The sequence below is a fragment of the Simochromis diagramma genome, unplaced genomic scaffold (genome assembly GCF_900408965.1).
Source record: "Simochromis diagramma unplaced genomic scaffold, fSimDia1.1 OVJJ01000402.1, whole genome shotgun sequence".
Lineage (NCBI taxonomy): Eukaryota > Metazoa > Chordata > Actinopteri > Cichliformes > Cichlidae > Simochromis > Simochromis diagramma.
The window spans coordinates 951652-977757 of record NW_024386972.1 but is presented as its reverse complement, the minus strand read 5'-3'; the positions used below and the strand labels follow the sequence as shown (position 1 = coordinate 977757).

The 26106-nt window shown below is 37.8% G+C and overlaps 1 protein-coding gene and 1 long non-coding RNA gene across 2 annotated transcripts in view; one reads left to right on the top strand and one right to left on the bottom strand.

The window, feature by feature from the left end:
• The window catches only part of LOC120737965 (protocadherin-15-like), a 230699-nt gene that overhangs the window by 70758 nt on the left and 133835 nt on the right, over positions 1 to 26106 (bottom strand). The window contains exons 21-26 of the mRNA XM_040038931.1: positions 20839 to 20958; positions 19612 to 19797; positions 18217 to 18453; positions 13841 to 13957; positions 11677 to 11817; positions 10050 to 10162 (exon numbers count right to left, since the gene is read on the bottom strand). Coding sequence (XP_039894865.1) covers positions 10050 to 10162; positions 11677 to 11817; positions 13841 to 13957; positions 18217 to 18453; positions 19612 to 19797; positions 20839 to 20958 — 914 coding nt within the window. The remainder of the gene's footprint in view (positions 1 to 10049; positions 10163 to 11676; positions 11818 to 13840; positions 13958 to 18216; positions 18454 to 19611; positions 19798 to 20838; positions 20959 to 26106) is intronic.
• Positions 1190 to 26106, top strand: LOC120737967. The gene is made up of 3 exons (XR_005696881.1): positions 1190 to 1200; positions 15321 to 15326; positions 25909 to 26106. It is a non-coding gene; the product is annotated as an uncharacterized LOC120737967 (long non-coding RNA).

The window sequence follows — 26106 nt, the reverse complement described above, 5'->3', positions numbered from 1 at the left end:
AACTCGTCGTGTTTGGAGGAAGAAGAATACTGAGTTGCATCCCAAGAACACCATACCTACTGTGAAGCATGGGGGTGGAAACATCATGCTATGGGGCTGTTTTTCTGCCAAGGGGACAGGACAACTGATCCGTGTTAAGGACAGAATGAATGGGGCCATGTATCGTGAGATTTTGAGACAAAACCTCCTTCCATCAGTGAGAACTTTGAAGATGAAACGAGGCTGGGTCTTCCAACATGACAATGATCCAAAACACACCGCCCGGGCAACAAAGGAGTGGCTCCGTAAGAAGCATTTGAAAGTCCTGGAGTGGCCTAGCCAGTCTCCAGACCTCAACCCCATAGAAAATCTGTGGCGGGAGTTGAAAGTCCGTGTTGCTCGGCGACAGCCCCAAAACATCACTGCTCTCGAGAAGATCTGCATGGAGGAATGGGCCAAAATACCAGCTACTGTGTGTGCAAACCTGGTAAAGACCTATAGTAAACGTTTGACCTCTGTTATTGCCAACAAAGGTTATGTTACAAAGTATTGAGTTGTATTTTTGTTATTGACCAAATACTTATTTTCCACCCTGATTTACGAATAAATTCTTTACAAATCCTACCATGTGGATTCATGGATTTTTTTTTCACATTCTGTCTCTCACAGTTGAAGTGTACCTCTGGTGCAAATTACTGACCTCTGTCATCATTTTAGGTGGGGGAACTTGCACAATCGGTGGCTGACTAAATACTTTTTTGCCCCACTGTATATGCTGGTGACTGCTGTTTTCCTGCTTTGCAATTAAAAGTTCAATAAAAAAAAAAAGAGAGACTTTTTATTTGATTACATTTTATATGATGGTTATGCAGAAAAAGTAGAATTGGGCTGAAAGATCTATTGTTTTATGACCTATTCATGTTGTGTATCTCATGTTTTTAAAGAGTAACTAAGTAACTAATTACTTGTGAAAATAAGTGATCAGTAAAGTAACGGGATTACTTTTTTGGAGAAGTAACCAGTAATTAGTTACTCATTACTTTTTTTAAGTAACTTGACCAACACTGTCCAGATGAACAGAATCAACTTTTTGGGAAGGTTCCAAGTAAAGCTTCAACATGCAACAAGAAGAAATGGGAGTGAGACGAAACATTTTCATGAGCGTGCAATTTATTGAAAACAACGCTTAAACTGAAACAGGCTACACATCCATTTCTTCTTGTTGCATGTTGAAGCTCTACTTGGAACCTTGTTAAGATCCAACCACGCAAAATATGATTTTTTTCCCATTTTTCAAGTGGTCTTAAACTTTTGATTGGGACCGTATATGTATATTTTAGCTTAAGGTTTTTACAAAACACTTTAAGATGTTTTTAAGGGAGTAAAATCGGATGAGGGAGACATGAACATTATGTAGGAGTAGGTAAGGATTTTCATTTTTTGGTGTTAACAGATAAAAACCTTTACCTCTGGTCAGGGACAAGGACTGGACTGAACACAAGGAAGGTTAAAAAAAACAACAAAAAAAACAGCGAATGTCCAAAGAAAAAAATTAGAAAAACATTAGGAAAGCCTGAAGAACTGTTGCTCAAGAAAACTTTGCAGGAAAGTCTGGCTCCATGGAATCAAAAGATAGAAAGAAATGTGAGGTGGCTCAAAGCTTTCGCACACTACTTTATAGTATTAGACTGTGTTTGCTTTGTTTATTGTAAAATCTGAGTTACAATTTCATCATTGTTCGTCCGCCGTTGCACAACCCTGTAAACAATAAAACATTTAGCACGACAGACGATGTTTGTAAACCTAATGATTTCTAAGGCTTAACTATTGCACACCCCAGTGCTTAATTTGTCGTGCAGAAGAGCTGTTTGAAATGGTCAAAGAGAAAAAGCTGTATAAATATTTAAACTCGAGTCCAAAGGAGAATACCTATTTTGAGCATTGCATTCGAAAATGAACCATGAAGCAACTTGTAAAACCACAAATGCCGTCCTGAAAATTTTAACTTGTATGAAAGATACAGAAATAGAGTTTGATTAATTTCCATTCAGATTGTCAGCTCTACAAAGAAAAGCATCAAAAAACTCGACTGTCTGTATTCTGCAGCTGCATCTATTATGTGAAGAGGGACCGAGGAGGAGCAGAAAAAAGAATCTCTTCTTCTGACCGCAAGATTAAAGCTTTAGTCATGATGCTGTAACACTCAATCAATTTACCGAACGTTGCTGAACTCTATGGCGTCTGCAAGAACTTCAACAAGACAGCTCTTTGATTCTTGAACACGCAGCGTCCTATGCATCCGTTTTGACAAGCTGACAAAACAGCCTGACTGAGTTGCTTGCTATTGTCTAGTGTCTCATCTCCATCACTGTAAAGACGTTCACTGAAGAAAGTGAAACATCCGTGTCATTTAGTTGAATTGAATTGATCTTTCTGGTTTGATTTCTGGTTTGAAACTGTTTATTTCACTATACCTCAAAGTAAACATTTAATGCACTGCAAAAACTTTTCTGGAGACAAACTGTTCAAAAACTGGAGACACAACCAAAGAAAATGTCTGAGTCTGTAGTCTCAGTGTCAAGCTCTAAGCACTGGATCAGCCAAAGAGACGTGTGAGCATAGATAGCTTATATGTATTCGGATACACTATCTACACGCTTGTTCATTTTACTTAAATCACTTTGGAAAACACTATTTAACGTCATTAAAGTGGTGGTTAAGGTTAGGGACAAAGTTAGGGTTAGGGTTGGAATACATGGCTGGAACGTGTATTACTGCGGGACCATCATTCTACTGGATTTCACCCATTAACCTGGCGCATAGCATAAGAACGCGGAAGGTCACCTTTGGCGTTCCTCAGGAACGTGACAAATCGTCGGAATGTTACGCCTCGGGAGTGAGAACGGGCTGACCAATCTCATGTTTTAAAGGTGAGATGTTCATTTCATGGGTTTGGTGAGTGTGGGTGGGGGTTGGGAAGTGGTTTTTTTTTCCCCCTTTCTCTTTAGCAACTGTTCAGTGCTTTATTTTGTCGTTTTTATTGTATTTTTTGTACATAAAAGGGAGCCTTTGTTTGAATAAATTCAGTCCTTCAAAAGAGAATTTATCTTTATTTCCAGCAAGTTCATTGTGACAAAATCTTGATTTTACCTTAAAAAAAAATCATCTTTTTGCAAAACCAAAGCTTTTGTTTGTGAATTTTAAGGAAAAAAATAGATTTTTATGAAGTGTTATTAAGTATGTTTGAATCAGACAATAAGAAACCAATTTTCCATTATGTGCAAGTAGAAATTGTATTTTATTACACTGACTAAAGAAGAAGTTGAAAGAACTTCCTTGTAAAAAAATGTGAGTGCTTCAATTAACTATTAAAAGAACAAATTAACTTGGAACTCACTCAAACTATCAGGTTTTACCAAAGTGAAAAAAAGATTTAAGGCAGAGGTCCCCAATCCCAGTCCACGAGGGCTGGTGTCCCTGCAGGTTTTAGATCTCACCCTGGGTCAACACACCTAAATCACATGATTAGTTCATTACCAGGCCTCTGGAGAACTTCAAGACATGTTGAGAAGGTAATTTATCCATTTAAATCAGCTGTGGTGGATCAAGGACACACCTAAAACCTGCTCTCGTAGACTGGGATCGGGGACCCCTGATTTAAGGTCTTTAGAATAAATTATCTTTTGAGTTTGTTTCAATCTACATTTATGATTCTGGAAAGATAAATATTTTTGACTTATTTTAAATACAAATTTACACTTTCAGTCAAATTTGAATAGTCTGAGTAAAACTAACACATTTAGCTGTAATAAATTAGAGTCATTTTTTAAGTCGGTTCAAAGTACATTTTTTCAGTGTAAGATAAAGCAACATGCAGCCATTTTGATCAATTTTTAAAAAATTAAAAACTAAGCTTTGATGTTTAGAGGCATTTAAGCTCTCAGATGTGTCTCCCTACTTTCTAATTAGATTCGTTAGCAAGCGAGCTATGAGGCATTTTGATGGCATGGGGGTGGGGGTGGGGGGCTGAACCTACAGATGCACAATTGCGTGCATGGACACACACATGACTGCACACACATATACAAGCAGATGAGTGGAGGGCTTTCAATAATCTTTGATAAGCTAATATTTTCTTTCTGTTCACTTAGCCTCATGCTGATAATTGCCACTGGGTGCTGATAACTATTCATGTGTACATGATACTGACTGCATACTAATTCTGCAGGTGCAAGGTTGGCACTACGTCGAGAAAAAGAGGGGAAGGGGAGAATTTCTCCTCGCAATTCTACACTCAGTGGCTACAACGATTTAACAAAACTTCCTCTTTGGCTCATTAAAGGTTTTATTAGATGAAGGAGGAAGAAACAGCAAACAGTACCAAAGCTTTACTTGTTTTTGGTCTTAATATACTGCAAGCAAGTGTGGATCTGCAGCTGTATTTTTAATACACCCCTTCAGACAAACCTTGTTTCATCCAGAAAAACAATGAAGACATTGTTTTCATTTTTTTTTCATAATTCACATTTTCAAAATACAGTGAAAATTCAACTCTAGTTTCTGATGTTATTAAATAAGAAGACATCATTTCAATGAAAACTACATATCTTTGGTTAGCTATGCTGAAAAACTGCATTATGTGTAAGCATTTTGAACTCTTCTGAATATTTGTTTTGAACAGTTCCAAACGAGAAGCCCAGCGTTATTTATGGTTCTAGCTTATTGAGAGTATAAAAGGTTTAAGTTCTGACCTTTTCAGTACACATATACATATACATACTCCTGGGGGTGAAACTGTGGGGTGCAAGTCCTGTATTGCTCACCCAGTATGGATTTAACCAACCTGCATGGCCCTTGAAGCAGTTTGCTGGAGAACTGAACTGAGACACATATTACCGAGGCTTTTACAGCTGCATTTCTACCATACATTTTTTTGCACATATGTGACCCAGCACAGGAACAGCTGGGCAAAGACACAGAAAGACAAAAAAACTTAAATGTGCACATAAACAAGCAAGTAATGACAAAATCAAGAACAAGAGGACACTTCACTATTTCCTGTGTTTGTTGTCTTAACTTTGTTGTCTGCAAATACAGCCCCAACTCCAAAGGAAATTTGTCAGGCTGTGTGAAATCAATTAAAGTGGTACACCTCTCCAAACAACATCTCAAAAATGTAATTTATGGAATATTTTCTGTTGCATAAACACACTATTTTGCACCAGATCTTTGTCCAGCAAATCACTTGGCTATGATGTGAAAGCTGCTCGGCACAGCCACATTGTTGGTAACAGCAATGCCCCCCCTTAGTGATGATGCTGACTTTACCAACTTTAGCCTAATAACGCTCTTTTGGCTGATGGTTACTTATAAAACTAGTTAGCTTTTATGAGTTTAATAATGTACAAACATGATGCAGGTGAATATTTCTCTATTTGCATGTTTACTGAATGCATTTAACCCATCTGGAGCCCAGAATGGACAAACTTTGGACAAATTGCCCAAAATGCGTTGACAGAGACATTTCATGGATTTTGAGTCATTCTGCGCTCCAGATGGGTTAATTGCGTAAAAGATTTTAATCACGTTAATGCGTTACCGTTGACAGCCCTGATAGAAAATAAACAAAGATAGACAAGTTCCATATCAATATGGAACTTTTACATTTTAGGAAGCAAGTACACCATAAATAACAGTTTTGGACTTTAACATTGTTTTCGGATGTTGTGTCACATAAACCGATGCCATTAAACTGATTCTTTTATATTTTTTGTCTTGTATTTATTAAGCCTAAACAGGACTGCACACCAAAAACAGGAAATTCACTGAAAGCTCCTTAATGCATGTTCAGTGCACTGATACTACAAGTCAAATTTTATGATCCCCTACAGTATAAGAATGTAAATTGATGCACAGGGTTTTCTAAAAGTCTCAAATCAAAGATAACTGGACCAAATCAAACAAATACTCCAACATGTTGGGAGGAAAAGAGGAAATTTCAACAAGTCACTTTTAACAGATGCCCTGTTTCAGCGCTACTCTCTTTTTCGTTACAGGAATCAATATTACTAATTCAGACTCGGCCATGCCTGGAAGCCGGTCTGCTGAAACCATGCGAAATCATTAAGCTGCATTAGCTAGCTCTCAAAATCACACTGGTACAATGGTAAGCTTTTATTCTATAAAGCTGGGATAATTAATTCAAAGCTGGTACAGTGTACACTGTGTGAATACGACAAGGAATTGCAACAACACACACGCACGCACACACACAATGCTGTTTTTTACACACAAACACATTAAAATACTGTACATAGTAAACATGCACAGACACATTCAAAGACAGACGTGCAAGAAGGGACTTTAATGTGCATGAACAACAATGTGTGGATGCATGCAAATACTGTGAACTGTGTGATGATTAACAAATACAGAAAAATACTAAAAAGTGCACGCTCACACAGACACGTGCACGCTCTTTTAGCTGGAAGCTATGTTACATATTCATAAATGCAGTATTATATGACATCTCTCTCTCTTGCCTCCAACCCTTTCCCCTAAAAATAGACAAGAGCTTTACTCTGCGTGAAAGACAAACCTTGACGTCTTGAAATGTGATCTGTACAAGTAAGACGTGTGTCGGATTTGACACGTTAATGTTGCAATTACAATATTCTGAAACATTTAGCCGCAAACTCGCGGTAGCCGGTGTTTGAATAAAGAGAGATAAGAGCTTTGAAGTGAGTTTTAATGTCAATACAGATATACTTTTACATAATCAGTATCAAAGGTTTGATTTTTTTTTTTAAGTGCTGAATATTGAGGTGTCGGAGACAGCTGGTATTGTCAGCCACTTGAAAAGTGAGTTGTATCACTGCAACTGCCTACACATATTCTGCATAGAAAAATATGGATCGCTTTGAGATATGATGAAGGCAGACGAAGAAACTAAAATGAAAAGAAAATATGCAAGAGTGAATAAAAGAATAATACGAAGTATTACTACCCTTCGCACTGCCAAGCGTTAACAGAAAGTCCAGTGACGTGAAAATATTTGAAACACTTAGAAAAATATGATGTTTAAAAGCATCTTCTCCTGCAATTTTCACTTTTCCAGTCTGATGTCTTCGATATTGTCTCTGACAGCCAGCATAACAAAAGAGCAAATGGAAAGAGAGCAATTCATTCACTCTAACATCAATGAGGGGACAAACAGACATAGAACGGGGCTGATAAAAACCAGGATAACGGAGAACAATTTTTATGAGGAATAGTTAGAAAGAATGACAGATCAAAATAGAGGAAAAAAAAGGATAATAGGTAGACATTATGGGACAATACCACAGCCAATTACGGAAAAGAAAACCTGAGGTGACACCATGACCTCACAAAACGAGCACCGACTGAAAGAGTTGTGGTGACGACTTGAGAATGAGTGTGTATTTGTGTCTGCTGATGAGGTAAGGGCGTCGATCGGCCGGGTTCTCTTGGGTTTCGCTTGACAGAGTGAATGAAAAATTGCTGTCTTAAAAAATATATTTACTCTTTGCTTCTTTTAAATCTCCTGTGCAGAGACATTTAAACTCACACTTTATTAGGTAGAACTTGCAGGTACAGGGGTTGGACCTCTGACTACCTTAATTCCTTGTGGCATACGTTCAACAAAGTTGGAAACATTCCTCAGAGATTTTGGTCCATGCTGAACTGACATCAACACGCAGTCTGTGGATATTCATCATGTGAATGTCCACCTGCTCCACCGCATCCCAAAGGTGCTCTACTCCTGCTCTACACACGATTGACATCTGGTGACTGTGGAGGTCATTTAAATGCAATGAACTTGCATTTGATTGGCTGAGTAAATAGTTGTGTCAATGAGCAGTTGAACAGGTGCACTTAATAAAGTGGCCAGTTAGAGTATGTAGCTCTATAAACAAAGGAGATGGATTACACGCTTTGTTGAGACAAAATTACATACTGTTGCTTTATGACTTGAATATGAGTCAATATTTTGACACAATGTAATTTAAAAACGGTGTAAGGTTGATTCTTTTACAGACTCTTGTGGATGAGTTTTGTCCTTTAGCTGATGACAAAATTACTGTTATCAAACACATAACACTGCTCCTCAAAGATGAAACAGGCATGCTCTGTGGTAGCTAATTATAGTGTGTGGCTTAGTGTTGTTGCAAAACAGGTGAGTGTAAGCAGCTTTTGCAGAATTCATAGAAATACAAGTGCGGAAAGCTCACCTTTATATGTTGATGCCGATATGCATATTTGTTTTGGCAAGATAAATTTTGCCAAATTTGTTCAAGTTATTGTGAAGAATTTCAGCACAGTAAAGCACATCACTTCACTTCTAATCAAAACTGAATTATAGCAGCAAACATCAATCATGCTGTTCAGATTTAGCACCTTCTGTGTTATTATGTGGCAGAACATCTGAGTTGAGAAAACAGTCACCAGAAAAGCTTCCTGATGCTCTACAATATTATTTTTCAGGATTATATCATTCATGGATGGATGGATGGATGGATGGATAGAGGTCCATGCTGAAATGTGGCTGAACCTTACTAAGCACTTTGGATTTTAATCTGTCAGGGAAAATTAATTCAGTTCTCCACCTTATAGTTTTTCTTTCCTATATTCTAATCACCCGTTAAATTAATGCACTTCATTAATTTGCCAAACAAGAAACAAATTGTTCATCTTACTTGGGAGGCACAACAGAGTGCCATCCAGCATTTCTTATGTTTTTATTCAGCTAACTGTGAGAAACTGAGATGTGTGCCTGCCTCTTGCTCCACAGGAATACAATATTGCGATTATTGCTTTTCAACAATTCCACTAATAAAAAACACCACTAGTACCTACTTGGGTCGGCTCTGCTTGACTCGACTCGGTTTTTAGAGTTTTACATTAGGTGATAGTACCTGGTACCAGATACTTTTTTTCTACTCGTCTGGGATTCCCAGTGATGTGATCCGAAAATGTGACGAGAACAGACGTCATGACTCATGTGATCAGCTCTCATGAAAATCAAAACAAAAATGTTTTTTTTGAAACCTGGCAACAAGGGAAATGGCTGCACAAAAGCAACATTGCGGTCCTCAAGTCTGAAAAAAGCTATCCGGTTGTTCAGTGATGACGCGACGAATCTTAACCGGTCTAATACTGGTTTATATGGCTTTTGTGTTTAACATGTTAATGTTATGTATTTTCTTCTATTTGTCTCAAAAAGCCCTAAAACAGTCAGGATCCTTGTGCCCTCCTCGGTTTATACTATCATTATTAAGCTCAGTTTTAAAACTAGATTACTACAGCCCAGCCCATGCAGCCATTGAATACTAACCTCGTAGTGGAGGATATCTCAGTGTTCTCTGGTAGTTGGTCCTTTAACGATCCTGCCATGCGTACAGTCCTGACCACCAGAAACTCACGTACTTTATCAGTGGAAAAAAGTAGCTTGTTTATATTTGCTAACATAGCTGTGTCGCTAGGCGTCCACGTAGCATCATCATTATATACCAGCTAGCCCCACTTCAGTACCCTACAAACGTCACTGCTGTTTAGTTTTCGTGTCTTCATTTATGCTGGACAGTGATAGCAGAGCTGTACGTTTTAATTTGTTTCCAAAACCCCGCAGTCAGGACATGCTATTTGTATTTAGATAGAAGCTAGCAAGCAAACTCCCTGCTAAACTTTTAACTCCGTTAAATGTCATAAAATTCGTTTTCATGAGATGCCTGAGATTGTTAAACTCAATTGTTACAACCTGGTAGAGCGAGAACGCCTGATCATTTATTAAAGATGAAAGACTTTAGACAGTTTTTCAACTCTCAGTAATGCCATAGTGATCGTTTGATATATGGACCCTGCAGCGGAGTTTAGACCCAGACACGGCTAGTGACGTCAGACTGAACAACCGGATACAAATCCATTGTTTTGGTATTGGTGTCACATACTAGTGACGCCATTTACCAGCCTGATGTCATCATACTGTATTGTAAGAAAAAAAGGCTGACATTTAATTTAAACAATGGTAATGTGTATGTATGTGCACATACCTGTATTCTTCCCGGGTGAAGACAGGGATAACAGAGGGCTGAAGGACTGTGATCTCTACCAGAGTTGTATTCTTCATTACAGGCTCACCATGATCGTATGCCACCACCACCAGCTGTCAAACAAATATAGACAAAGCCAGAACATCACCACGCCATTGATACCCACGCCCCTGCGAGATGGCTGTCTGATGCCGCCGCCGCTCTCATTTACGCTCGCTAAATGGGATGTAGCCAATGCGTGACAGCCCCGCAATAAACCAGAATAAATTGTACTTTTCTCTTCCTGCACATGATTCAGATGGGATTTGAAGAACAGAGAGGGTGTGTGTCCCACTGGTGTGCTTGACTTTTCCTGCCTCGGCTTTTATTCTTCATTTAATTGGGGGGCTAACTGCTGTTAACCAGGCCCAAAGGATTCCTAATGAGGGCCAACCTTAAATATCAACACACTGAAATATTGTGTTTCCTTCGTCTCCTTTAGTCAGGTGAACGCTACAGCTCATGCATCCTGTTTTATATTCATACAGTAACTAGTGTTTTAAATAGGAAACCGCTACATGCATAAATAACTCTTTAGCAGTTGGGAACTTGCGACATGTGATAGTTAAGTGGCTTGCTGATTCTCATCACAACTACTTTTTCCTTCCGACTGAGGATTTCAATTGGTTTCTTTGCACAATTGCTTACGCACGCTGAATTGCCCACCAAATTCATTTTTTTTAATGCTGTGGTGTCTTTAGGCAAGCGAGTTGGGTAGTAATTAGCTGCACATCATTTAAACCGTCTTTACTGTGTCTTTACTGTGTACGAGTACATTAGACAAGGTTTATCTCAGTCATAAGCCAAATATTGTACTCAGTTTTGGACTAGTTCATTTTGTTTGAGTTATTGGAGCAAACAAGGTAGAATTAGTCCCTTGAGCGATATCTTCAGAGGATGCTGAATCCTTGTTGTGTTAATTAAAGCCCAATGAAAAGATGAAATTAGCAAGGCCCATTGAGGAATACAGCTGGGAGAAGGTAGATTTGAAACTAATAAGCTGCTGCAATATATTTTGTAGAGTGGATAGGGAATTGTTCAGAGTCCCCTGTTCATAAGAATTACATGTAAGCAAATCAAATCTGGAATTAGTAATCTAATCATTCTGACTTATTTTGTATGATGTCGTTCCACGCCCCCACCTACTGAATACCAGAATCCATACGATAAAGCCAAAAGAAGGTCACCAGGATAAATGTTATCTAAATAACAACCGCTGTTATGTAAGATGATGCAATTAAACACTCACTACGCAATGGCTACATTTAATGAAATATAGGCATTATTGAATAGGACCGAGTGGGCCGTGACTTCACAAATGTAAAACCTGGTTTCAGGGTTTTAACAAAAAATACTGCAAAAGACTTGTAATGATGGGTTTGATGTAGCAGCAGTTCAGTACAGTTACATCCATAATTTGAAGATGAAGATGCAATATTTGTAGTTTTGCCTCTATACACCACAGTCGATTTTAAATAAAACAATGAAGATGACTCAAGTGCAAAGTTGAGTCATCTTCATTGTGTTTTACCAAAAAAAGAAAAAAAAGAAAAATTGATTTTTAAAAAAGACCTCTGTGCACACTTACGCTGAACTTCATGTTCGGCTCCTCGTTCAGGTTCACTCTGGTAACCACACGTCCGGTCTGTTCTTCTACGCCAAATATACTGGCTGAGTATGGATACGCCTCCTGGTCCACCTTATAACGTACTAAACCTGCTGGAGTACCCTATGATGACAACAGAATAATATCCATTTTAAACATTAAAATAAAAAATAAAAAACTTGAAGTTGATTAAACAAAAAACTATAGGATGAAATGCCTCACGCATGGTTTCTGGAAAACCATTTCTTTCTTTCTAATATCTTCTGAACTGTAATTAAATAGTGTGGTGATGGCTATGTAATGAGTTTTGCAGTATTTAATATCTAAAGCAATTAGCAGGGATCCAAATGTTAAGTCTCTATATAGAAATAATTGTGAGCGTTATAAGACATATCATTTATTACTTTAAATAAATGCGGTTCAAATGGTCGTGAATTAATCTCTTAACTGTTGCTGATAATGAGCAGCCATAAGTTACTATGACTGATTTGACACAAAATGTCAGGAAATACATACATTTACATTGTAATATCCACATATTTTAAGAAAATACTCCGTATTCTTTAATGAGCTCAAGATTCAACAGCGAGGAAAAAAATAGCTGTGCCATTCTGAGGAGGAAAAATAAACACACCAACAAATTAGACCTCTGCGTTTAAAGCTTTCCTTGAACTTTAAAAATACGCGCTGACAATGTGATAAAACTGGTGCTTTTGCTAGTTTATTTTCAGAAATTGTAATATGTGACAGAAGCAGTTCATTTATATCTTTTTTAAAAAAATGTTTTCACTATAATCCTTACATATGTTGTCTATGTCATGGTCTGAGGAACAACATTTACAGCAACAAAAGTTGCTCCTTTGGCTAAAAGTCATACAGTATATCTGCCCTCTGTTTATTCTCAGGGGACGAAAGGTTCTTGCTACATGTCTTGCTTGTCATACACACTTTATTCACTTTATCTCCCTTAAGGCTGTAAATCCACCAGCGAAAAAACAACAATGACAAGTCCGCTAAGGTCATATTTTCACACTGAAATGCTGAAAGAGTAAGGGCAACGGGGGAAGTTAAAGAGAAACTCCAGACAGACAAAATAGATATTTTTAATTATGTAAACAGCCATTTTTCAATCCAGCCATCAAACGCTCTAATCTGAGTTCACTTTTGCAGAAGCACTGCTGTTGCGAGCAGTATTTCAGCAACTGTCTACATTGATGTAACACTTTCTTGCACAACAGCTCAGAGTGAGTCAGCAAAACCCGATGCTGATAAATTCTTGAAAGTATTTGTACTTTCGAGGTATACTTTAGATCTGGAGGGTATAAATGGAAATTACACAGAGATATATGAATATTATAGGCTCCAGCGCTCAAACAAGGTGCTATTTAGTACCTTTGTTGAGCACTGGGGAGGTCCTTTTATAGCATATAGCCTGGACTTTATAATGTTGTTTTTTGACCCAAGAGAATTTCTCATGCTTAAATCTAAAGTATGAAGCAATTCAGCTGACACAGGAAGCAGCATGCGCAACAGTGCTTTAAAGAGGCTTATGTGACAACACTGCTGGTGTAGAAGATCCTGCATGAAGAAGGAGGAGGGAAAAATAAGCTCATGGCATCTTGAGCAATAATGCAAAATAAAAGCACTCCCAGTGCTTTTTCATAAACACCTGTTTTGTGAATTAAACGCAAACGCATCAGCTGGTTTATTTTTGTTTCTAATATTTTTTAAAAAGTGATTTTCCCAGTGTCGCTGCATGATTCAATGAAGCCTCGTGAGGTATTCTCACATACTGCCGATTATGAGAATTCTGTATGAGCATGTTATCACCTTATTAACCTACAGTTACATAAATCAGACTCACATTAAACAGCTAAACCTCGTTTTACAACAACCAGAATAAAGCAGTCTACATAACAAGGATGCTCAGCATTAAATGTTCTCTTGAGATTTCACCTTGTGACACACTGAGGTATAAAAAAAAAATAAATACTCCACTTGAGAAAGAAGTGAAAATGCGTTAAAAACACACCTACACACACACTGACTGAAGACAAGCACCATTATCTTGCATCATTCCAGTACACAATTTGAGGAGCAGGCTGTGAAACAGTTTGATTGAATAGCTGCATCTGATAATGCTCACCGCAGGGTCAGAGTCATTGGCCATCACTGTGGTTACGATGGTTCCCTTGACAGCATTAGGGGCAACCATGCCTCGGTACACTGACTGGCTGAATACTGGAGAAAAGTCATTCATGTCCTGGAGAGAGATTTAACACAAACACAGAGACGGTACGGCATTAGCATTTTTAAAATACACTGCACCAAAATGCTTTTTGTTTCCTTGAAGTTCCTGAAATGTTGAAAATTTTAATAACAGCAAATTACTAATTTGCAAATATATGTATATATATATATATATATATATATATATATATATATATGAAAAGTAGTGCATATAATCTATTGCTTATGCTGAGTTTATTTTATTTCTTTGGCTTGGATTCTAATTTATCTCTGAATAGAACAAATGCTGTGGTGAGTAGAATAAATGGGGTGTTCATGAAAACCTGTGGGGCTTTAATCACAGCAGGCATCAGCAGTACTGGAAAACATCAGCAAGGGTGAAAGTGAGGACACCACAAAACAATTGTGCTTTTAATTTTCCATTGGCTGGTTAAATGATGGATTTTTAAAAATTTCTTTCACAGTCAAACTCAAAAAAACTAAACAAAACAAACACACTATGTAAACTAAATGTTGTATAAAGCACAGAAACTGTCAGCTTATTTCTCCGTCATTTTAAAGTTTCTGATAACAGAATCTAAAGTCCATAGATTGCATAGATTCGTATGCTAATCTCTGGTATAGTCACTGACTGTCAGAGACAACAGGATCCTGTGTCTAGCAGCACCACAGGAAAGAAAAACAAAGCAGGAAGACAATGTGCTGTTTTGGCTGTGTAAAATGAAGATGCTGTGATGCTTTGATGCATTTCCTTGATTATAAATATTGGCATCTACTACTCTAATAGTAGCCATGCTCTGAACAGAAGTTCAAGGTCAAGCAATCAAATAGACTAGCATGTAGACGTTTAAGATGAATTTGAATGTAGTGGATGTACATCTGTTGTTGTGTATAGTCATCTATACTGTGAACTATGTATGAAAGACAAGGTTTTACCACATACTGTATATAAGAGACTGACATAGTCAAGGCTAAAGGCAGGAAGTCAGTGCTGTTGAAGACCAAATGTACAGTTTTGCTCTTTGACACTTTGCTCAAATTCCTGAAATTTCATAGTAGATGCAACATTGGGTGAAATGATTGTACACTATACATCAGCAACGACAAGAACTGGGTGCACAAGTTTGAACTTATTTTTGGATTTTCTCTAATTCACACAGGGTCAAAAGTATACATATAGGCTTGCATTTATATATACATGCCTACTAATGTTTGGTTAAATGTCCCTACCAACCTTTTGGCATGACTCTGTCTAAATACTTGATCACTCTTCATGTTATAATTCATTCAAATTGGTTGGTTTCCTGGCACAGATATGGCTTTTAAGAACAGTCCACAAATTTTCAAGAGGATTGAGGTTGGAGCTTTGTGTCCAGTTACATGTTCGCCTGCTTTATCCAAAACCAATTCTGAAGTGTGTTTGGGATCACTGTCCTGCTGGAACACCCAACTGTCCAAGTTTTCATCTGTTTTGTAATCCGGTCATTAAGTCTGACGTCACTAGCCGTGTCTGGGCCTAAACTCCGCTGCAGGTCCATATATCAAACGATCACTATGGCATTACTGAGAGTTGAAAAACTGTCTAAAGTCTTTCATCTTTAATAAAATGATCAGCATTCTGCTCTACCAGGTATAACAATTGAGTTTAACATCCAGGCATCCATGAAAACGGAATTTATGACATTTAACGGAGTTAGAAGTTAGCAGGAAGTTAGCTCGCTAGCTTCTATATAAATACAATATAGCATGTCCTGACTGCGGGGTTTTGGAAACAAATTAAAACGTACAGCTCTGCTATCACTTCCAGCATAAATGAAGAAAGAAAACTAAACAGCAGTGACGTTTGTAGGGTTACTGAAGTTGGGCTAGCTGGTATATAATGATGTGTTACGTGACCGCTAGCGACACAGCTATGTTAGCATAATATAAACAAGCTAACTTGTTTTCCACTCAATAAAAGTTAACGTGAGTGTTCTTGGTGGTCAGGAACAAATGTAATCGCATGGCAGGATGCTGTAAAAGGACCAAACTCCAGCCAGGAGAACAACTGAGATAATCCATCCACAATACGAGGTTAGTCATTCATATACTGCTGCATGGGCTGGGCTGTAGTTACATCCTAAGGTTTTAAAAACTGAGCTTAAATAAATGATTAGCGGTAATAAAAGCCGAGGGAGGTCAACAGTGATCACTGACTGTTTTAGGAGCTTTTTGAGATTAAATAGAAGAAAATACAAAACATTAAACATGTTAACAACACAAAAGCCATATTAAACGCAGACTACTTTAGACCCGGAAGTAGGATTCTTCACGTCATCACTGAACCACCGGATAGGGACTTCTTTCTAATTCATCACTTTGTTTGTCCATGGTGATGTAAAACTTGTTTCACTGTGGACGATCACACTGGTGTTTCCAGCAGTTTCCAGATCACTGTAGGCTTGAGCATTATATACCTCTGCATAGAGTAGTATGCAATCATGATCACTAGCAAGAGGTTAATAGGCATGGACCTTGTCTAGTCAAAGGTTATTGTAAAACCTTCAGCACACTTATGTATATTTCCTCACCGATTCATTCAAATAATTCAATTCAGGTGTTCCACTCACTTCCATGGCCAAAGGTGTATAAAATCAAGAAATCACACCGTAGAAAATCACACTTCTCCATCTGGCAAACTGACAAATGTGCCTAGGTTCAGTGGTTACCAGGAGAGCGGTACTTGTCTTACTGCACTGTGCCAAGTGTAAAGTTTGGTGGAGGGGGCATTATGGTGTTGGTTTGTTTTTCAGGAGTTAAGCTCGGGCCCTTAGTTCCAGTCAAATTAACTCTCAATGCTTCAATAATAAATGCATGCATTTTGGACAACTTCATGGTCCTAACTTTGTGGGAACAGTTTGGGAACCTCAACCCAACAGAACGCTTTTAGGATAATTTACAGAAGAGACTGTGACACAGGCCTTCTCGTCTAACATCAGTGTCAAACCTTGGAAATACCTTGGAAGAATGGTAAAAAATAAATACATTCCTAAACAATGTCGAAAGCCTTCCCAGAAGAGTTAATGCTATTATAGTTGCAAAGGATGTGCCAACATTATATTAAAGCTTATGAATTAAAATATGTGATGTCACTCAAGTTTATATGCATGTGATGGCAGACGAGTGAAAACCTTGGGCAATACAATATATTTGAGCCTATATTTATACTGTTTTACATTGAGTGTATCCACCCACAGCAGTCCACCATGTGCTTCTTCTGGTATATGGCAGCACCACTTGTTTCATCACAAATTGGTTTGTGAACCCTTTTTTTTGTATGATTGTGAGCATCACTGTGTTGTTTTTTGGAGCCAGAAGGGACCGTATTTGGACGAGAGGGTGGAATGCTAAGTTATCTGCTAACACTAGCAAAGATGATTAGCAAGTCGCATCCATAGACTTTATGGGTGCATTGCACAGACACAGATACCTGCTAATAAGAGCATAAAAATAAAATACCCAAATTTTACTCACCAAAACTGGAGGACAGACTTCTTGGGAGGTCTGTTAGTATAATAATTAATCACACAGTAAACCATATTATTTGTTAGATATTTACATTTAAAATGATCCAAAAGCCACCAATACTTTAGTTATTTGAACTAGTAGGAACTGGCAACCATCTAACACTCAAAGCAGCCTTGCTCCAATACATGTAAGACTTAACATGATTTAAACAGATGGGTTTAAAAAGAATTCCTCCACATATTTGATTAAAAAGGGAAAACCAGCTATGGTGACTGCTACTATATAGTTCTCTTTTGGAGTGAGTGTCAAATGATCATTCAAAAAAATGCAGTTTTTGGTGCTTTTTTTCAGCCCAAAAGGTTGCCACTTGGACTCTACACCAAACAGATGTTGCAACAATCAATTCTAGTGCTGCCGATGCCACTTGGATGGCAAGTTAGCAGTTGTGTCCGCCAATTGGTACTTGCCATTTTACAATGTAGACCACACTGTATTTTCACACGCTGGTTCTAAAATGCTTTTTTGGTCTTTTTTATTTTCCTGACTGAAAATGCTTTGCTTGCCTTTTCCATATTCCATTTTCATTCATTATTCATTTATTAAACCCCCACCAAAAAGCATAATGATCTTCCAATACCTGCTACATCATAATGCCAGTTTACCTTTCTTCAAACTAAAGACACTTTACTAAAAGAGTAGAAAATATTACCCATCTTTCTGTCCACACAGAGAAACTAGCTTGTAGACACATACCCACGCACTCACCATTATTCTGACTGTAACAGAGGCTAGTCCAGGAGGCATGTTTCCCTTTGTGTCCAGGGCCTCTACAGTGAACGTGTATGTGGGCTCTGACTCAGACAGAGCCTCAAAGTCCAGAACCTTGAGAACTGAAAGCTCGCCTGTTCTGGAGTCGATGTGGAACAGCTGAGTGATATCCTGGTCCGAGCCTTCGGTTCTGATTCGGTAAGTAAGGTTGGAGTTGAGGTCAGCGTCTGTCGCCTACAGAGAACATGGAAAGGAAAGCAATATCACTGCAATGTGAATTTCTAATACTTGTCAGTAGGACAAGAATCCACATATACCTGCTTGTAACACACTATAACAGTTTAATTAGATCTGTGTTGTGTTGTTGTCAGAAATGCCTGTGGTAGTAACCTTTAAATTACAGCTGGTGGTCCATATCTTATGTAATAATTTTAAAGTGTAGCTGTGCAGCTTTATCTCACATTCTGCTGCAGTGTGCAGCGTGTCTGCAAGTGTTATCAAACTATCAATGTTCTATCACTGCATGCAGCATAAATATAATTTTCAATAATTTGTGCACAAATAACATTAAATTAGACTGACATCATTGGGAATTTTTAAGATAAAGGGATTTATTAAGAACATTATTAAGGACATTAAACATATATTAGCTTGATCTGTATATAAAATAAATGCAAACCAGCAATTTGTGTCTTTGCTAAGGAGTGCTAAGATTTGATAAAAAAAAAGTTCTTCTAAACCTCTACAGTGCTATAGAGATTTAAATGATAACGCTAACACTGAGAACACAAGAAAAAGTGATTTTTAATTAAGAAACATATAAACATATAAGCTGTGTGATTGCTCTCAGAAATACACTAAAAACAAACAGAAAAAAACAATTGTTCTGGGAAATTATCGTTGGTTAGATCAATGGCTGGTAGGGCAGTACAAACAATTAACACACACATAAAAACAGCATAAGCAATATAGAACAGTTCCTTTAGGAATCCATTCATTTGTTTAAAGACTTGTGAGCAACACTGAGTTGGATCTTCTTCAGGTAAAAAATACATGCCAGAGTTATCTGCTGAAGAAATTACATTTTATAATGCAGGTAGTTTTCTCAAAAAACACCCCCATCTTTCTTTGCTGCACTGTTTATCTGCTGATTCAGATATAACTGTATTAATCTAAAACCAACCAATGCATCAGCAGAGATGATTTATTTGTCATGATCTAGTTTCAGTAAGTTTTTGTTTGCAACAAAGCCTTATTTACACTGGAGAACTTTTTCACTTTACCAAAAATTTAGATATAAAAGTTCCAATGAACTACGGATTTTTTTCTTTTTGTTTGATTCGCTAAACGCCTAAGCTACAAACCCACCTGTTCCTCTTTACAAACACTTACCTTTAATTGTAATATAACAGTGCCCTTTGGGCTGTTCTCCGGTAGATTGACATTGTAAGTTTGTTGGGTGAATATTGGGCTGTTGTCGTCTATATCCAGAACAGTGACACGAAGTGTTAATCTGGATCGCCGTGGATTCTCTGCACCATCCCAGGCTTCAACCGTGAGATAGTAATGGCCTTTAACCTTCAGGAGAACACAGATTCAAAATTTAGCATTAACAAAGCTACAAACAAGAATTACTTTCTCACAGCTTTCTTCCACCAACCACCCAAATTACAGTTTGCATTCATGTCAACCAGATTTTAATTCTGAGCTGCTGGATATGTCACCACTATATTGTTTGACAGTACTGTGCAAAACTCTTCAACCACTCCTCTTTTCTTTACATTTTGCTTTTAAAAAGCAATAGTTCTGAGCAATAGTTCTCTAGCACAGTTCAGAAAGGTGTTTTTTTGGCTTCTTTTGCACACAAGTCCAGTTCTTGTAACTGACCATTTTCAAAAGGAATGTTTTTTGGTTCGTTTGTTACAGACCTATATTAGCATAAAAGCAGCACCTAACTACTGGAATGATCCATTGTAGTGTCTAGACATAACTTCTCTTTATGCACTTTATTATTAGGAACAAAAACTGTTTTTCTACAAAAAATGCCAACAAAACACAGTTTGAAAGGCAAAATATTTTATTTTTGCACAAAGAAGATGATTCATAACAAAATATTAGCTGAAAACATGTCATATCTTGATATGATGTGCAGTGTGTCCTTAAAAAATTTGAGCCAACTAGACAACTGGAGGACAAAAGAACAAGCATTAGCCCTGAATGGCAAGTCTGCAGCATATGAATAGTTTCTGAAAGTCATGTCGTTAAGAAATGGGGGGGAAAAAAAATTCAGCAAAAAACTGGCCCAGGATCCAAGAGAAGCTGCTGGCCCTTCAGTTGATCTGGATAGGTGTACCTTTACTGCACTGACAGTTTATTCAGCCCAGCAGTTCATCTTTCACTCCAAGGGAATGTTAATGCCAGATTTTGACAAAACTCCTCCAACATCATCAAAAGATCAAATGTAAGAGAATGGGACATATAGATGGATGTGCAAACCAAAAACACAATTCTTTCAGCCATTCCCATTTGTGGAGTTACGTCATAAAAATACTATTACCGTTTACAGTTGTCTGCTTTGCCTTAAACTAATTAGGAACAGAATCTGTAGCTTCGTCTCACCTCTCTGTCCAGTGGCACTGCAGTTGTAATGGTTCCAGTGGCATTGATGGAAAACAGCCCCTGGTGGTTGACGAGCCGATAATGGACCTGACCGCTTGCCCCCAGATCTGGATCTGTAGCCTAAACCAGACAGAACAAAAAGCACGGGCACACACATAATAAGAAAGGGGAATTCAAGGGTTTAATCAGCTGTTTTGAAATGCAAGCAGCACTTCAGGCTGCCTTTGAGGTGAGTCATTCTTTGAATAAAAAGTCCTCTCATATTAAACAAAGTACATGTGTAAATCAATGATGTACAACTCTTAACATTTTTTTTTCAATCTTGTTAACAACTGCACGGTTTCTCTTTTGAAATCAGGAAAGATACTGGGTGGGTAAGGGGGTGAATCAATGTATGTGTGAGAAGGAGAGATAGCTGTGAATGATGAGAATTATTAACAGCATTTCCTGCCGTACAGTTTCATAAGGGGCCTTATGTATTTGCAGACTTTTTGACAACTTTTGACAACTTAAATTGAAAGCGGGTCAGAGTTACATGAAATGATCTGTCCTGCCATATTGTCTGAGCTAAACTTTATTCGACATTCTTTTAGCTATTGCTCCTATACAAAAATCTAACGTTTTTTTGGTTTGATTTGGCAAGGGTGTCGAGACAAACTTGAGGGATCTGCTCTCTTTTCCCACTTATTGCAACTTGTCCAAAGGTGTTAAAGTTACTTCTCACCAGCAATTCTTAAACTTTTCCAGAGTTAATGAGACAGTGGTTTCAATTTTCACTTGGAAGAAAGTAGATCACTGTCTTCTTCCCTTTGTTGCATCGCTTTTATCTCTGCATCTGTTCTCCAGTCAAACCCTTCTCCACATCATCTCTTTCAACTACTAAAAAGTAGTGAGAAGGTGACAAATTGCAAGCTGCTGTTCCTTTCACCCTGTCTAAATGTTCATCTTGTCCAATCAGCATTCTCACTGCATTAAAATAGATGAGGCCAGAGCAGGGGAGAGGAGAACAGAGGAAACATTAACACAACGCATGCGTGTGTATTTGTGTGTGCGGGCCTAGGGTTTGCTTACATTGCTGTTTCATACAAGTTCCCAGAAGTGAAATATAATTTGAGAGTCAGTGGCAAGTGTTAAAAATAATTGCTTCACACCTGTTCTGAACAATAAGAAAACTGTGAGTTCACGTACTATGTCTATGGCATAGTATGGCAAGTTTTGCTCAGATAATTAGCAATCTGTTTATACAGCATTACTAAACAACCTTAAACAACTGTTCATTAACCTGGTGTGTTAAATGTTTATAGTAATAAACTGTGATCCCATGCCTTCGAATTTCACGTTTTAGAACTAAAAATGACCTGTAAACACCACAGTTGCAATAATCTATATAGCTTTGGGGCTAAATTCAAATGTTAATGTCTCCCTAGCAACTAAAGACTGCAAATTTTCATGGAAGTAACTGGTACGTGCTTGATAAAAAGTATTTACAAAAAATATATGCTGCTGCACCCAAAACCTTCTTGCATTTGATCACTAGTGGATTGCAGCAGTTGCCCATTGTTTGCATGGAAGTTGCCAAATTGTCTGCAAACAGTTGACATCTACTCTCTGAGTTGTTGTGAAGCTGTGAAAATTGCAACATAAACCAAAACAGGAGACCATTTGGCTTAAAAGAAAAAGTTGCGCTTTTTCAAACATTTTGGCTGAAGCAGTACGACAAAACGTTTACTCATACTTTTACATTCTCTGTTTCCGTTTTGCGAAAATAGAGAATGTTCCATTTCTGCCACCTGCTAGTGACCAAGGCAATCACAAGGAGATGTTTCTGGTGCAGCATCATACTTCAACCTAACGACCATCAGCCACCGCTTGTCAGCTGGGGAGTAGAGAATTTTTTCTAGCAACCAGTAAGCAAATTGTGACTGAAGCCTTGTATGTGACAAAAGTTAAAGAGAAACTTACATCAACTCAGCAATTATAAATTACTAAAGAAACAAATGGACACGCAAAAACATAGTAACCAGAAGATGAGAAAAGACATTGAAAATAACGACTAAAACAAAAACACAGTATTACAGCATGATATACTTAAGGTTAAAATAATGCAGCCATTAACTGAGATGGTAAATTTGTGGAAATTGATTTTTTTTAAAAAAACTGAGTTGCAGATGGTCAGCTTTTCGGAGCTACTAATGTGCCAAGGGTTTTCAAGTATGCAGTGATGAATGTGATCGTGAAGAGGTTTGCTAGAGGTCATGCTGACCTGTTGGAGCAGGTCAGAAAACTGAATGGAAAGTGAAGGGAACCTTTCAAGCAGTCCATGAATGCTAATTATCTAAGGGAGAGTTTTCTCCTCAGACAGAAACAGGTCATGGTCAGATCCCTTCTCAAGTCATAGTCTCTATTTATTTCACAGTAATTTGTAAAACGTTGTCCCCAATGTCCATCTGAACTCCAGAATGAGCAAAAATTTACTTTCTGCTTGTTAATTCTCAAGGCCAACCTGAACTACTATATGTTTAAACATTAGCTTTAATTGAAATTTGGATTATGCACAGTCTCCTTTCCTGTGATCCTTGTGTAATTACTTTGCAATCCATTCCATAGATTGGAAGTCCTGAATAAAGGTGCCAAGGGTGCACTGATCACAAGGTGTTTTCCAAGTACACCTCTTAGTAATTTGGTTTGAAAGTGGCGTTGTGATGCACTTTGAAGGTAAGGGTTAATAGACACTCACGGCTGTGGGCACACCTTATTCTTCTACCATCTGGCTTACAATTCCAGAAGGATTCCAGGGTCATATAAACATTCTTGTCTAGATGGCAGAACTAATAAATTTGAAGCCCTGTATGAAAGTCTGTTTATCAAAGGGTATTCTCAGGATGACTGCTTTACTTATGGTTGTTGTTTACATGTTCAGTGTTGCTGATTTGATCCTATAGTCTAGCTCTGTCAGAACCAACTTTCTTCCAGAACTTCAATGGGCTCTTTGAGGGTAAAAATTTAGTAGTTTGTCAGATTCAATTTGGATAAATTCTCTTTCAATGAAGGTAATACCTTGACAACTATCGGCTATTAATAACTGTACTCTTAGATGAGGATAAAAAACTGACAAAATCAATTTGAGATCAAGGTAACACAAAAAGCAAAGTGGTTTTTTTGCCTACTTTGCAACAACACTGTGGAACAAGACTGTACAGTCATGCTAGCAAACTGACAGCACAGCAGTGCTTTGAGCATTATATATAGTGTATACAGAGTGTATGTCTCCATTGTAGTCAATGGGGACACATAGCATAGTCCCAAATCAGCCTTATGTTTTAACCAAAAAAGGAAGGGCATAAAGAGAAAACATGTCTGACAGAAAATCCCCTAGAAGACACTCACAGGGTGCAGATGGGGTATCTGTGTTACACAAATTCAACATGGATGGATGAAAAGGCTGATTATGGATTAATTATGCATGATTTTAAGGATGTTAATGTATTCACGAATTACAGTAAGAGTAAGTCCTAACCTTAAAGCTCCCTTAAGTGATGGTAAGTGTACAGTACCACATAAAAATCTCGAGCCACCCCTCACTTCTTTGTATTTTGCTGTGAAACTGGCAGAGGTTCAGCAATTTAATAAAATGTGCAAACATAAATAAAGATACGTTATATAAGGCAAAGCCAGAGGCTGTACAACTCTAACAAGCTTGAGAGTAAATATCTGGTATGACCACCTTTATTCTTCAGCACAGCCTGAACTCGATGACAAGCTTTCTTGTAATTTCTTTAAATAGTCTTCAGGAATAATTCTCCAGGCTTCTTGAAGAACTTTCAAAGCTCTTCTCTGGATGTTGGCTGCCTTCTTTTCTGTTCTCCGTCGAGATGATCCCACACTGCTTTAATAACGCTGCGGTCTGCACTCTGGGGATACCTGTCCATGACTGATAGTGCTCCACTGTGTGTTTTCTATCCAGGTGTGCTTTTATGGCACTGGCAGTGTTTTGGGAGAATTGGCAAGATATTACTAATCATGGCATTGCATGTAGATCCAAATCTGACTGTACGTTTCTGCATTTATTTTGACAAGATCCCAAACACAAGAACTGAAATACAACAGCTGAATGCATGAAAAAGCCTCCACACAGTGTTTTTTCCTGACTCCTTCTGTACATACAGATGTACAGTGATGGCAATTCAACCTTAAATCAACCCTAAACTTCAAATCAATCACTCCACAAGATTGTATGTCATGCCAAGATATGCCAAGTTTTTGATAACACCTTGTTGGTGTAAAAATACTATTTTATGGCTGCCAGACTGTTAATCTTTCTCAATTTCTGTTTTTTCAGCCACAGAAACAAATTGTATACATGTGTGTAAATGGCTGCTAGTAGTCAAGTGCCTCAAGGTACTGATTTAAAATTGGTTGTATGATTGTTTTATTTTTCTTTTCTGTTTTTTTTTCAGGCCTGCCACTTTTGTCTTTCCAATCTACCTAAAGATCCAATTTAAAATGAGCTCTTTTCGTTTGTTTCCTGTCATGTTTAGACACAACACTTTTAGATCCCTTGATTTGGGTAACGTTTTAGAAAGTAATAGATCAGTATTAAATGGATTTTTAAGAGGTTCTTCTGAAAATGGTCACGTACAATGACTGGACTGAAAATAAGTGAAAAAGCAGCAAATGTCCAAAGAAAACTCTGAAAGACCATCAGAAAAACTGGGGAACAGTTGCTCAAGAGCATATTAAAAATACAATAAACTCTCTTTGGAAGCAAATTATAAAGAAATAAGTGGTGGCTCAAGACCTTTGCATATTACTCTGTTATATTATTTAATTGCAAAACATTTTTTTTTTTTAGAATTTCAGTGTCTATATAGCTGCTTTTTGAGTCTTATATAATCCACTGTTTCCAGATCCTAATGCGCCCTCTCTTCCCTAAAGCAAGCCATCAACAAAGAACCTTTGAAGGTCAAAAACTATCCTGTACAGGTGCTGTGTGGTTACAAGTTATTGTGGCTACAGGCAGGACTGCTGCCTGTAATGTGTCAGAGATGGCCTCATCTACATTAAAGTTAGTACTGTATTTTTTGGACTATAAGGCGCACCTAAAATCCTTCAATTTTCTCAAAAAACTGACAGTGCGCCTTCCGGTACCATCCGGTACGCCTTATGTATCAATTCTGGTTGTGCTTACTGACCTCGAACTGATTCTATGTGATACATGGCCCTGAAAAATCTGTCAAAATGTTTTAGTATGACTTTGGTAAGTTACGA